General features: G+C 39.4%; 1 protein-coding gene across 2 annotated transcripts; it reads left to right on the top strand.

Moving 5' to 3' along the window:
* The first annotated feature begins 899 nt into the window (after window positions 1-899).
* On the top strand, window positions 900-14,723 carry si:dkeyp-69b9.3 (myocardin). 2 transcript variants are annotated; one of them, XM_056763369.1, is made up of 15 exons: window positions 900-1,169; window positions 1,927-2,082; window positions 6,454-6,510; window positions 6,723-6,775; window positions 7,924-7,990; window positions 8,424-8,543; window positions 9,183-9,361; window positions 9,768-9,908; window positions 10,013-10,317; window positions 10,450-10,588; window positions 11,479-11,913; window positions 12,237-12,350; window positions 12,491-12,628; window positions 12,759-12,813; window positions 12,915-14,723. In XM_056763369.1, exons 2-15 carry the CDS (start codon window positions 2,028-2,030, stop codon window positions 13,331-13,333), a joined length of 2,277 nt encoding a protein of 758 aa, XP_056619347.1. In that variant the 5' UTR covers window positions 900-1,169; window positions 1,927-2,027; the 3' UTR covers window positions 13,334-14,723. The 2 variants fall into 2 exon arrangements, with proteins under 2 accessions (XP_056619347.1, XP_056619348.1); XM_056763370.1 differs by lacking the exon at window positions 6,454-6,510.
* The last annotated feature ends 234 nt before the right edge of the window (window positions 14,724-14,957 follow it).

The following is a 14,957-nucleotide window of genomic DNA, read 5'->3' as shown; positions in this document are numbered from 1 at the left end:
ACGTTTCTCGTCTGTATAAAACTTACTTTTTCATTTCCGTCTCATTTTCTCTTTCTGTTTGTATCTCAACCAGCAACATGTGACTTTTGTATATTGGAATGTTTTGTAATTTCTTACTTTTCTCTCTCGCTCGCTTGCTCACTCGCTGGCTGTGTTTGCCTGACCTGCTGATACAGCAGCACACACCAACCTGTCTGTCAAAGCTACCAAACAGGTGGTCCTGTAATGTACTCCCTTACCCCCCAGCCCCCCCATGACGCACATACACATCTCACTGCATGTTTCTTACACACAGACATACATATTCCCATGTTTGTTGGTTTTAAATGTATTTAATACATTATACATGTCCCTGCATACTCGTATGCACAGAACTATGGAACACAGTATTTTAGAGTTTATTTTAAATCTCACATCTTTATGTACCTGCTTGCATTATCAGTGTTTTTCATAACTGCTTTTGGCAATACTTTATTCTAATGCATACAGCACTTCAGTTCAAAGTTTTAGGTTTTGATTCAGAGCATTCAAGATACTGCACACAGTGTCACACTTCACAATGACATACAGCCTAATAAAAATAAATAAATACAGGAAGCATCCATCTGACAGATTGATCCAGCTGTGTCCTCATAACATGTCACTGTAGGTCACTGTTTTTTACAAGCTCATCCAGCTACCTATGGGGGTCAAGCTTGGCCTTCTCTCCCCAAAAGAGACAGGGACCACCACAAGTTACCCACCCAGTGTCACCCCAATGAATCTATCAGCCGATACGTACGTGTGTGTGTGTCTGCTGTGAGGGTTCTGAGGGGGCAGGGTGTCGGGTGCTCTTTTGATAGCTCAACACAGTTGGCTCAACTTCTCGGTGTGGGGGTAGAGAGAGATAGAGAGCGAACGAGGTGCACACGGTAAATCTGCGTGGAGTAAAAGAGGAAGAAGCCCAGGCCCTGATTCACCTGTGGACGGGAATGAACAAACAGGCGAAAAGGAAGATAAGGAACAAACTTGTCACAAGTGTTATCGCGATTTAACGCCTCAAGTTCTGCTCTCGTTTTCCACCTCGACTGCAAGAATCCCTCTCTGTCTCTCTCTCTTTCTCTCTCTCTTCACTTTTATCTCTGTTAAACGTCACTCTGTCAGCCCTCGGGGGAGCTCAGCTTGAATCTGTGAGTATTCCGTTTGCATTTATCTTATTGTGTCTATGCATTTTATGTGGGAATATTTGTGTTTCTTTTGTGATGGTATATCTCTGTGCGTTTGGCTTTAAAGACTCTGTTTAAAAGACTCACAGCTGAAGATTTTGTTATCTTCAGTGTTCGAGGCCAATTTGTTGCTTGAGTAGGTCCACTGGGGACATAAAGTGAACTCAAAAGAACTGTCATTTATTCATCTCCTTGTTATACCAAACCTGTATGCCTCTGTTTCTTTGGTAAAACACAAAAGTGACTGTCAACCTCAGTCCCTATTTACTTTTACTGAATGGAATAAACACAGATTAGCATCAGTATTTTAAGTTCTATGGGTTTGTAATGACGGAATGACAAATGCTTTTATTATCAATGAGAGATGCACTTTGACGTAATTGAAATCCAGTTCTTGGCAACAGAAATAAAGCCAATCATTTGTGTAACTCAAGCCTGTGTCCACGCACTAGCTCTCATCTGCTCCAACTGTCCGTTTCATCCTCTGCTGCTCAGGCAAACATTCCTCCCCTCAGAATACTTTTAAGAAAATAATCTGTTCAAGTTATGCTGTTTATTGTCTGTTACAAATGGCTAACTTCCGATTCCTTCTGTCTGTGTCAGTCATATCCGGAGTCATAGGTGTTTCTTTTCCCCCGCTGCTCTGTCTGTGGCTAGAAAAGTACAGGCCAGATGTCCTTTATCTCTTCTGTGACTTCTCTTTTGCTTTCTCTGTCTTAAGGGAGAGGAGGGATTCCAGAAATCACTTTTAATACCCGCCCTGCAGGAGGAAGCTACATCTTCAAAAGCTCCATCCATTCTTCCTCCTCAGATATCTCCATTATGACCTTACTGGCATCTGAGAGGTCGTTGCTCATCCGCAATAAGTTCCGCTCCGGTAAGTGCAGAAGATTATTGGAATGCATTGGAAGATGTGGGCTGGTTTTGTGTTGCTGTTTGTGAGGTCTGGTTGAGTGTGTCCATGGTTGTGGAGTAACTAGAATTAATGACACAATACACCACATTGTTCATATTAAAGGGATACTCCACCCAAAAATGAAAATTCTGTCATGATTTACTCACCCTGGAGTTGTTCCAGACCTGTATACATTGCGTTGTTCTGTTGAACACAAAGAAAGATATTTTAAAGAATGTTAGCAACTGAGATTTCTGGGGTAGTCAATAAATGGTAGTCAAAACTGTTTGGTTTCCCAAATTCTTCCAAACATCTTGTCTTCCAAACATCTTGTGTTTAAACAGAACAAAATATGCAATAATTTGTTTCTACCATGATAGTCAACGGTGCCCCGGAAATCTCAGTCGATAACATTCCAACAGAACAAAGAGATTTATACAGATTTTGAACAATTTGAGGATTATTAGTTCATGACAGAATGTTCATTTCTGAGTGGACTGTCTCTTTAATCCATTTTTTTTAATAATTTTAGTTTGTGTAATCTATATACGTGAGAGCAGAGAGTAATAGCAATGACCCGCTCTTAAGCAAAAGACTGGAGGAACACAGCCTTGTGTTTGTGGGTGTTACTCAGGTTGTTGGCAAGAAGAGGCTGGACTTGTCTACATTGACTTCAAAATCGATTGTAAGAAAAAATCTAAAAAAAAAAAAAACACCACACAGTCAATACGTAATCAATACGTATGTTTTAGAGCACATCTGCTTTGAATAGCACATTTCAAATGATGAAATTATCCATGTTTTTCAACTATATTGTTAACTAATTGTCAACACAATTGCAGTGAAATAATAGATAGAAATTGTACTGGTAGTAATAATATAATTTCCTATTATTAATAGAGAAATTATAAAATATAGTTAATATTATAAAGAATATTGTAATGAAACTAAGTATTTCCTGCATCCTCAAATATATATACAATATATTTCTTTCTGAGGTTTCATCTCTCGTGATTCTGTATATCCATATTGTTCAAACATGGCCAGCAGTTCTGTCCTCATTGAAGGACATGTGGACAGTGGACAGATTGTCTTTGTTGCTTCCCATCTGTGGTTGGAACCCCTTCAAAAGCAGTGCCCTCTCTTCTTGGGTTCCCTACAAACATCATGCTGGCAAACTCATCTGACGAATGAGCAGTCACACTCTTTGGTCATTGCAAGATTCTGCAGTCAAAACTGCAGTTATAAACTTTTTCAGCTTTATTATGGCAACAGTTCAATGGTTGGATAATGTTTGTTATCAATTATTGATCTTTAAAAAAGCTGTATTTCGCATGCCTCAGAGACTACCTGTTTGAGGCATGCCATTGACAATGCAAAGTAGGTTTTGGATGCCTAGGTTGACATGCAGAAATTACATAGAGTAACTTTAATGTTTTTACTCGTATAACATTGTTGCGCCAGTCCTGTCTTATCCAATATTGATGGCACAGCACTGCTTTTTAATCTAGTCTCTCACCAAATACAGTGTCGACCTGTGCCTTGTTCACAATGGAATCTGTGGTGAAATGAAGCGAACAAACGGTCTAAGTTTTACCCATTTGAGCTGAAACATTAAAAAAATCCTAATGTAGGAATCTGAAGGAAGGTTATGCATCGACTGTGTTCTTCCACAACCAGGCACTGCACAATATTATGCGATCTTTAACGGCATGTTTATTGCTTGGTCACTCTATCTGGTTCCAGGCCACTTTTGTTACTTCAATACTGTCATGTGCAAACCAGTTGGCCAGGCTAGAGAATTAGTCTTGATATTCTTCTGTGGGGGCAGTGTTCAACCTATCAATGACGTCATAGATGTGCTTTCCTGTAGCTCAGTGGTAAGAGCATTGTGTTCACAACGCAAGGATGTGGGTTCGATCCCAGGGGATTGCAAATGCCTATGTAAAATGTATAGGATAAAGCAATGTAAGTCGCTTTGGATTAAAGCGTCTGCCAAATGCCTAAATGTAAATGTAAATGTGTATTCCAGGACCTGGCTTCCCTGGGCCTGGTGTCAATAACAGTTGTATTTCAGTAACAAGGGTGTCTTCAGTTCTAACACTTACAGGATGTTCGCTTGAATACGATTCTCTCTGATGTAACCAAAAGCTTGTGTTAAAATTGATGTCTTAATTCATGACATCTTTAAGGAACTATTTTTCTTCATATTTTTTAAATTAAAAAAATATTTTTCTCCACACTGACCCTTTAATTCAATGAGAAGGTATATGGATGTTACACGTTCTTTATTGTGCCACAAGATCTAGAACCTCTGTTTTCATAGTACACAGATAATCTCAGATTTATCTTTTTACTACAGCACACCTCTTTACTACTGTCTAAATGTATGTAAAGCTGCTTTGCAGCAATGCAAAATTGTGAAAAGCGCAATGTACAAAATCAATTGAATAATGGATTATTATACAGGCTATGAATGTAAAAAAGGCATCTCTAGAAGTAAAAGGGCAAAGACCACTCCAAAGATGTCAGAGATAATGTATAACAAATGCATAAATTAGGAAAAGGGTTTGGGGGTCCAGGAGGTCCCTGTTGGTTTAATTAGAAGGAAGTGGAAGCTTCTTCAAACCGCCCATAAGGTTATCTAACAGTCTGTTTGGAACATTAAAGAGTACATATTACCTTTCTTTTTGACTGACTCTCAAATGATTCGTTCCGCGATTCATCCATCTAATCCCCTCCTTACCGCTAGCCAAGTCTGATGTGATTGGTCAGATGGTCTAGTCTGCTATGTAAATGAAGGTAAATGAATGCTGCACGCCGGCTTCCTTTTATAACGGCCATCCGGGTGCCAGACCTGCAAATTTCATTCGCCAAATTTGATTGGCTTTTTCTATAGTAGTCAGAATTGATTGGTTCTCAAGGGCGAACCCCATCTGTTGTTCTCGTCACAACATCTCATTCCCTCCATCAGGGAACTGAGGTTGCAGACGTAACCAAGACGTTTTCAAATGTTTCATTTTTTCAAATAAATAAATACAATTAAAAGGGATAGTTCAGCCCAAAACTCCAATTTGCCTTTAATTTACTCACCCTCAGGCCATCTGAGATGTTGGTAACATTTTTTCTTGACCTGAAACATAAAGAAGATTTTTTGGTAAATCCGCAGCCCTCTCTGCTTCATATAATGGGAGTCTTTGGGGTCCACCTGTCTAAGAGTTCGTGAAGCGAATTGTTTGATATTTTCATAAAACTGAACGTCAATTTGAATAATATTGGCCATAATGTGCAGCCTTATCACAATCTTTTTCTTGTAGTGTTTGGTGGCGGATGGCATACCAGCGTCTGGTACGTTTAGCGCCACCTGCAGAAAGGGAGTGTTGAGGCTGTACAGTATGGCTAATATTATTAAAAAATGACGTTCAAATTTATGAAAATATCGAGCGAGTCACATCATGAAACGTCAACATTTCACCAGGAGCTGCTTTTTGGAATTATGTGCTTTAGGAACTCTTTGACCGGCGGAGCCCATATACTACTGGAAAGATTCATAAATACATTTCACACTTCTCTGCTCAAATGTTCAAACTGAATCTATGTCTTACACAATGCCATAATTTTAGGGTGAAAGGATCATCATTACAACAAGTTTCCATGGCACATTCACAGAATTTTAAATTCCATTATTCCAATTTGATTTGGCCTGGTGACACTCAGCATGTCGTTCTCCTCTTCGGTAAAGTAAAAAGAGGAAGAATTTACTTAGCGCAAATGGCAGCAAGGAAGGGAGAGGAATACACACACAGAAAGAGAGAGAGAGACAGCTGGAGGGGGGATGGGTAGGATGACAGAAATAGACATTCAGATGGATAAATAGTTACCCCCTTCCGCACATCTACTCTCAGATCTCAAAACTCAGCACAGAGGTGCATCATGGGAAGAGTCACCATACCTCATGACATGGGAAGAGTCACCATACCTCATAACTTCTCTCACTTGACCTAGCTGTAATTCACTCAAGCAAGTGTGTGTGTGTGTGCGTGTGTGACTGCAATCAGTGATTTCACGTTTGTGGGTGATATGAGTAGTGATTGCCGTATGCAAATCTGGCCACATCCTAGAATAGCTTAACGAATAAGATGTGTTTTTTCTAGTAGATGATTTATGGAGTGATGTGATTTACTTGGAATGTGAATGACGTGTAGTCATAAAAGCTGTTTGATTCACACAATATAACATATTGCGGTTTTCAGTGTGGAAGCATTTTTAAAGATGGAGATTTATAAAATGCAAAGTGTATTTTAAAAGAAGCACAATAAATATTATTTCAAATATCTGTGTCTGTTTCTTCAGTTCTGCAATTGAGAATTCAGAATCGCAGAGAGCAAAATGAACTCAATGCAGTTACTGGTAAGTATTTATGAAATTCTGATCGTTAGAGTTGGCCATCATAAAATGTTCTCCTATATGGGGCTTCTTTGATTTAGACTTTAAAATGGGACTTCTCTCTTTATGTCATTTCTGTTTTGAATTACCATTTTATTACAGTCTCTCTCTCTCTCTCTCTCTCTCTCTCTCACTCTCTCTCTCTCTCTCTCTCTCTTTCTGTTCTTATACTGTAGCAACAAAGACTGCCCCTGACAAAGTTGGGGGAAAAGACGTCAGCAATGGCACGGTGAGACATTACTTACCTCTGTGTGACTAAAAGAGTTTATGAAATTGAAATAAAATTAACTTCATAACAAGGAGAACTTCCATACTGAAATATAAGGTGCTTGCATCTAGCTTCCATGCTTGGTTGCTCAGATATTCTTCACTCCAGCAATATTTTCTCAGGAGTCTTTTTTATGTGTGAAGTTAAAAGAGTTCTGATGCAGATAATAAGAGAGATAATCCCAAATGGCAAAATTGTTCTGTAATTGACGTGAGTGGGTCTTTCACCATTTTAACATAATTTAATGTTTGTAATTACATGTCTAGTTGCTGTTGCAAACTATTAGTATTAGCCGTGAAACACTGTTAGCACAGTTAATTGTGTTGTAGTAAGATAGTAAACAGCAGCTGGTTCAGGATAATTAGTGTCAGGATGAACAACTCAGTTGTCGAGTCTCGGATGCTTATGGGGGACGCCACTATACAAAAGTGAAAAATGAATTCCATGTGGGCCTCTGTTCACGATTCCACCAACCTTACCTCTGTATCTGGGTTGTGAGTCATTCAGAATAACATTCTGCATTCAGGATGCAAAATTGAAATTGAAATGAGAATAAAATATAGATATAATTCAAATGAATTCAAATTTGACTTATATAAAAAGCTCTAAAAGTTTTGAGCTTGAAGGAATAAAACAAGTAGACAGATTTGTTTGAAATAAAGACAGTACACATTTTAACAATTCAATGAGTTTTATTGTTATATTTCACAACCAATTTATGAGCCAGGATAGAAAAACTCATAAATTCCCCAATTGCCAGTAGATGAACTTGCTAAATTTTATCTCAGTAAATGGGTAGTTGACCATACAGTACATGTGTCATGGTGTGAGTGCAAAAACTTAGAAAACAAACTGTTAAGACTATATTATTTATATTACTAAATTTTTATATTTATAATATAAAATACCAATATATATATATGTCTCTTATGCTAGTTTTTTCTCGATTTTTTCATTCACACGATAGGACACATTACACAACTACCCACTTTCTTTGTTTTCAGTTCAAATTCCTGTATGGTGTGTCTAATTCAGTTAACGAAAAACCCAGTCTTTCATTTAAAATAAGGGATTTGTTGACATTTATTGAACTGATTTTATCATTGCAGCACAAGACAAAGAATGGCACTGCTCAGAAGTCACCCCCTAGTGGCATAACAGCTCAAACTGCACCAGGTGATGCATCATTCACATCCTTTGACTTTCCCAATATTTCCAGACCTTCAATTTGTAAAGACTATCCCAACGCATGTACTGAACGAAACCCTAACCTTAAAGCAGAAATGACTGGTTTGTCCATAAGCTATTCATGTATCTACTGGTCTCCATTCATCAGACACTCCTTTGTGTTCGCAAGTCATTCAGCTGAAGGTCCTTCAGCACTGCATGTATTATCAGAAGGCCTCTGAGTGTCTGAATTGGATTACCTAACAAAATAAAATCATTCATACATGCTTCCATATGGCTTAAAAATATATATTTCTGTGCTCTCTAAAACAGAGCAATTGATTTGCCATTCAAATTCCCCATCTTCTTTCTCTATTCATTAGTTATCTCTCTGAAGTTCTCTCTCTCTCTCTGTTTTTTTCTATGTCTCTCTCTCACACAGACAGGGGTTATGGTGCTGTTCACAGGCAGAAGAAGGCTCGCCTGGCTGAAGATCTGAGTGAGAAAATCCAGAGACGACCTGGAACACTTGAACTCCTGCAGAGGCTGCCTCTAGAGAACAGTGAGTTACCTAAAATAACTTAAAAGATGCCTAACATGAACTCAAACCTCCTCAATATACATAGACAAACACACACAAACACACTGTCAATTCCACTTTCCAAAAAATGCATGCCGACTTGCTGTTACATCTCTTCTGCCCACAAATGTGACTTCCTATTCATCTTTAGGTCATTGTACTATTGCACAGCAAAGTATTTGCACTTTAACCAAACATTTGTATTACTATACCAGTCACTATATCAATACACAGGCGTAGAGATGAACACGCACATGGTATTTCATCGTAAAGTTTTTCTGAGCTCATGACAAAATTTTTGCTACTGTAAATTATGTACCATTCATTTTATATTTATTTATAATAATATATCATATTTTAAAACATGAATTTTATAAAAATGATTTGTAATGATATATAATAGTTATAACTCTTAATATCTTAAATACATTTATATTAAAGTTCAGTAAACAATTTTCATAGAAGACTGAGATTTCTGAACATTCATTATATCCTCATACATTACTTCACAGAGTGTATTTAAACCTATTAAACTCATTTTATATAAGAAAACTATACTCAGAATTGTTGCAGATTCTTTGCACTGTTAACTGTTTTTCTTTCTCCTTTCCTTTGCCTCAGCTCCTTCGTTGCCATCAGATGTCTTTGAAGATGACCGCTCCTCCTCTTCCTCTGCATCTCCCGAGCAACTCGGGATGCACCAGTCGCCTTGCTTCTCATCATCACCTGAGCTAGCCGGTGACCAGTCACTTAGTGATGTGTCACCTGTTGCTACACCCATCAGCCCAAACAGTGTACAGGTAAAGATGTTTTAGGAGGCATAAAACAAAGTTACAGTATTGGACTGTGGTTGTTTATATAGTACTTTGTGTATCTTCTTTGGCTTAAAGATTGTATAAGTTTGTAAATACAAAATACAAAAAAAAGTATTTGAATGTTAAAGTCTATGCCAGTCTAAAACACACTGTGGCACTTTCAAACACCTGATTGTTTGAGTATTTCAACCAGCCGGATGAAGCAACATTGGTTTATCAAATGACTTGCGTTTTCAAACAAACGCAAATGTTGTGGTGACTTGTTTAAAATTTAAAATTCTAACTGAGAGAAACAAAGTGATTGTTTAGTTGTGAATCTAAACTCAGTTTCTAAATATGAAATATGGTTGTTTCACATTTTAACAACTGTCAACCTATCTATTAAAAACAGTGTAGGTTGGCATTGCTCCCGGCAACCGAGTGCATCAGCCAACAAATGACCATGAAAGTAACAGGGTCAAACCCTATATCAAACACTGGGAGACCCAAAGGGATGCACATGCCCTCCCAGTCCCCACCACTGCTGCCAAAGGTAAAAAATTGTACTTCTCACTCTGTTTCAGCTTTTATTATGTCTCATATTTCTTGTCATTCCCAAACTGTGTTTCTTACATTCTGTATTTGTATACCTCCAAGACAGCGCAGCCTTCGGCTCCGCCTTCTCATTCCATTCTGGGTGGGTCCTTAACCTCATCCCGCCCACCTCGCCCACGAAAGCCTCGTGATTCAAAACCCAAAATGAGGAAGCTGAAATACCATCAGTACATTCCCCCTGATCAAAGGGTTGGGACCGGAGGCGGGGCTGGGAACACCTCGCAAAAGAATAACAACAGTCAAACTCCGCAAACTGATACTTCTTATTCCCAACTTATGGAGCAACAGCAGGTGTTCCTACAACTGCAAATACTTAACCAGCAACAACAGCTCAATGTGACAAACAGGTAAATCACAAAACACCCATAATGCAAAAAATACAGCAAAACAATAATGTAAACATACTCTGTGTCCTTTAAAATGTCCAAAAGTCAGATCAAGAAATATTCACAAAGATCTATTGCATCTCCAAACAACAGTGAGAATCAGGTGAAGCTTTCTGGAACCACACCTCAAAGCTCCCCTCAGTCTGGAACCCCATCAACAAACCCCTCAACCCCTGATACAAGTCCCATCCACCAGGCTGAGTTACTCCCAACCAACCTCGATGACCTAACAGTAAGATTTCACTATGATAAAAAAATATTTCTCTAAGGTTGAGCACAACTTTGTAGAGAACATTTAAAAGTCCGGTTGAACACGCAGTTTCTGCCAATCTCATATTAATCTTGAGTACCTATAAAGTAGTATTGCATACTCTTCGAAGAGTATTTCGTTTGATCACATTTGGAAAAGATAGATACAGCCGTATGATTATTTCCAAAGACAGACATCCTGGGGGGTGTGGGGGGAGGAACTAAATCACGAGCACACAATACGTCATCGCATTATCCCTGCATAACTGTTTTGATCCACTATAAGTTTGTGTTGTTTTATATTATGAACATGCCAATTGCCTACAAAACACAGGCATACAGTATGACTTAGTTTCACTTACCGTGTGCGGTTCATGTCCGGCATCTTTTAGCGCTGGGACCGCTCCATCTATCAGTTTCAAACAATCTGCAAATCCAGTGTTATGTCCACCGTTTATATACCATCTATCACTGATATGCTGTGAACAAACAAACACACCTCAACTTCTCTCACTATCGCAAAAGTAACGAGCTGCAGCTGCAGGCCCATAGCGCAGCCAACCTCGACGGAGCGCAGCTAATCTTGATGGTAAGCGTGCCTTCCTCTCGCTTGTTGGTTGATGCGTGGGCGGGCTATTTCTATCACCTTGCCGTGATAGAAACATAGCGTTTTTTTATGTTCGAAAACAACTTTCCGATACCTATACGAGTTTATCAAGCACAGAAATAATACGTAATACGTCCAACTCGTTTTTTGACAAGTTGCCTATGTTAAGCATGAGAAGCCAGCACGTTTAACATTGTGAAGAAGTCAGAATGCATGAAACAGCATTAAATCCCCCCTTTAATGTACACAATTTTCTTCCTTCTCAGGTTTCGGTACTCCGTCAGCAGTTGAGACAACGTGGACTTCCTGTTTCTGGCACCAAACCTGCATTGCTAGAGAGACTCCGCCCTTTCCAGATACCTCGCCCCACATTAACTCCTGCTCCATTTTGCCAGCTTAGAGCCACCCTAAAACTCTCTCACCCTGACAGCCTCAGCATGATCCCCAACAGTGTAGACACCTCCGCGAGCCCAACTCAGATGTTCACACATCCCTCTGGTTTAGCAGAACAAAGCTTGGCTAGTGATAGTTACCTCACTTCTTCTTCTGCTGGCTCAAGCCCCAGCTTACATACATCTTCCTCTCCAATGCACTCGGGTGCCACGTGGAGGCCAGGCCAGGCAGTCACTGAGCTTAATATGGAGCTAGAAATGCGAGAGAGAATGAGGAGCAGACAAAGAGAAGGAGCAGAAGACACCCAGGTAAATAGCTTTGGGCAACAATAGTTTGATCTGCACACCTAGCTGAAAAATGCAATCCACCGCATGCAATAAAACCATAACACTTAATTATGTAACGTCTTTGTTCACCTCTGACATAGTTTTGTATATTATATTGCTGTCAGATCCTCCTAAAAATGACACAATAGACCTTTAAGATTTTTGAATGAGCTACAATTTGTTGCATTTTCTTTGATTTTCTATCTGATATATTGTGCTTTTTTTACCCTTTTTCTTTTGTAAATTTATTTGGTCATAAGTACTTCAAGCACAGTATCTAAAATACTATTTGATTCCTTCTCCAGCCAGGGGGTGGTTCCCTGCATCCGTTCCTGCAACAGGACTCAGGATGCAACAGAGGATCACCAGACACAGGTGGACAGGAAATGCACTTTGCATACTCCAGTGAAAATGGGAAAGTACGTACTTCAAGCATTTTGCAAGATAGTATATTGCAACACACCAGCAATAACAAACAAAAGCATCTGAGAGCTATGCTAGGCCAAAAAGCATGCATGCCATTGAGCCTAATAACATTCCTGTGATTTATTTCTATTAGGTAAACTGCTATAAGCTCCTCGATGTGATTGGTCGTGACTTTGATTTGCCCATGCAAATAACAGCTAGTCCTGCACAAGCCTCGCCAACCGTTCGCAGTTTAGAGGAGGAGCTCCAGGAGGCTATTCAAAGAGTGCAGGTAAGTGTATTTGGGAGTGTGTGTGTGTGCTGTCTTCTCTTCATGCAACTATTGAAGTATTGATTGCTGTCCATCGACAATGAGAACGATGTGTTTGACTGTCTGTCTGCTCTTTCTTTCACCATGCAAGATGGACCCTGCTCAATCCATAGATGACATTCTCGAAGATAATATTGGTTGTACAGGTAAAGAAAATGTGTGACCCATGAACATTCCGACATGCCGGTCATTGACAAATAGGTTTTCTCCAACATTCCAAACACTATTTTTCATTCTTATCTTTCAGATAACACTTCTCCCATCACAGATCTCCAATCAACAACTACTGTCCTTTCAGGCTCCTCCCCTGCCCAGCAGCTCGACCTATTACAGTCCGCCAAATGTCAAAAAGATGACAACTTCCTTTCCTCTCCTCTGTGCTCCTCGCTTCTTCTGGAGCTTCCTCCTTCGCCTAGCAACGTTCCACCCCTCGCTTCAACCCCAGCTCCGCTTCCTCCTCCTCCAATCTGCACCACTCCACCATCCAAATCAAGAAAGAGAAGGTCAGAGGTTCCCGCTTTTGACCCTGCCGATTGGCTAGAGTCTTTAACCTCCGGCCTACACCCGCCCACACCCCCCACTGCTCCATTTCTGGAGAGCGACTTTGGCCTTGACTCAGACCTTAACGTCAACAGAGTTCTCGACCTGATGGTGGAGCAGTGGTGAGGAAAGGGCTAAGTGTGCGTCCGTATGTGCGTATGTCTAATTAGATGCATGATTGGAAATTAACCACCTTTCAAAACGCGCACCCCAGAGAGGTGACCCTCATATCCTCTCGTTCACTCTTCCATTTCTGCATCCATCTATCTCTGTCAACCGATGTGACCAAACAGACCTGACTGGTTATGACTGCTAAGCTCTACTCCACGCAATGTCGAGAGAAAGAGACGAGAGAGAAAAATGGAGAGAAAGATGCTTTGGTACATTGTTCGTAAAGATCCAAAAATCTTTGAGCATGTGCACATACACCACACTTTCACTATGACTTGTATTTTTTATAAAAGCATACAAACCAAAAATAAACACAAAAAAGCGGGTTTCCCCGCTGGTTTGCCTCTTGCCTCATTGCCAGACAAAGTGTCGGCATGTGGCAACCGCGCGGAGCAGCGGGAGCATCAAACAATCTGTGTGTTTTTGTAGGGAAGTGTATGCGCTCCCTGCGTGTGTGACTATGCTTTTCTTGGCTGCTTTAACACTATGTGTTGTTTGTGATGGCATCTTTCAATGCAACATAATTCAGGTGCCTAAAAGCACCCAAATGCACTTGTTTCTGTTTATACTGGTGTACATTTTTTCTTCTGTTACTTTCAGTTACACAATGCTAGCATCAATGGATAATCAGCGTTATTTGAACTGAAAAGCATGGGCAAACCTTTGAGGGCAGAAAAACCTTTACTAGGCACCGATAATGCAAACAAATACTGGCCAACACCGAATGTAATTAAATAGGAAATTTTTGCTTGTTTTGAGTAGATTTATCTCTCCTATCCAAACAGTGTGTCGAAGTAGTGATCTCTCAATCTTTACTGTTTAAAGTTTCTTAATGGGACCCATGCAACATTGTCTATCATTGCTGTTTACATGGATTAAAATTTTTGTCTGCCCGTTGTTGGTTTTGTTCTCTGAACAAGTGCATTACTAAAAAGCATCCAAGAAAGATCACAATGATGTAACACATGTCCAGAATGTTATGAAAATGTGAAACTCTTTTTTTTCTGTCTCAGTCTTATATGTGAAAGTTATTGTGCTAAGACAATGTGTTTGATAATCAAATATATTGTCTAGAGTTCAGTTTGCAGTCAAGTGTTGGAGAATCACAGCATTTGTGCAGCTGGACCTTTAAGGTTCTCAAATGAGTTGGACTTAAGAAAGTTGTTTTTTATTTTATTTTAATGTAACCCCACAGCACACAACTATTGTTACTTTTAAGCTACATGTTGTGTTAAAGTAAAAATATGACCAACCAATCAAAAGGCAATTTAATATATTCATTCAGATATGTTCACTGATATGTAGTATTTATTAAATAATTTATTGTAACTGTCATCCATTCACATTAAAGCCATATTGTAAACTTAAAAAAGTTAAATTAAAGTCTTAAATGATTTTCCCATCTGTATTTTTCTTTGTCGTTTTTCATCAGTATTCTACCTATGAAAGCAAGTTTTGTTGGTTATCATGCTGATGAGCTTGAAAGTAACATCATTGTATTTTCAAAGTGGTTAGGGTGAGCTTTAAACAAACCCTAAAAGCTACCTTGGCGACCTCCCTGTGAATAATTTCCCAGCTA

Source organism: Triplophysa dalaica, chromosome 12, assembly GCF_015846415.1.
Source record: "Triplophysa dalaica isolate WHDGS20190420 chromosome 12, ASM1584641v1, whole genome shotgun sequence".
NCBI classification, from domain to species: Eukaryota; Metazoa; Chordata; class Actinopteri; order Cypriniformes; family Nemacheilidae; genus Triplophysa; species Triplophysa dalaica.
The sequence above is the reverse complement of the archived record's forward strand: the minus strand, read 5'-3'. Positions and strand labels throughout refer to the sequence as shown.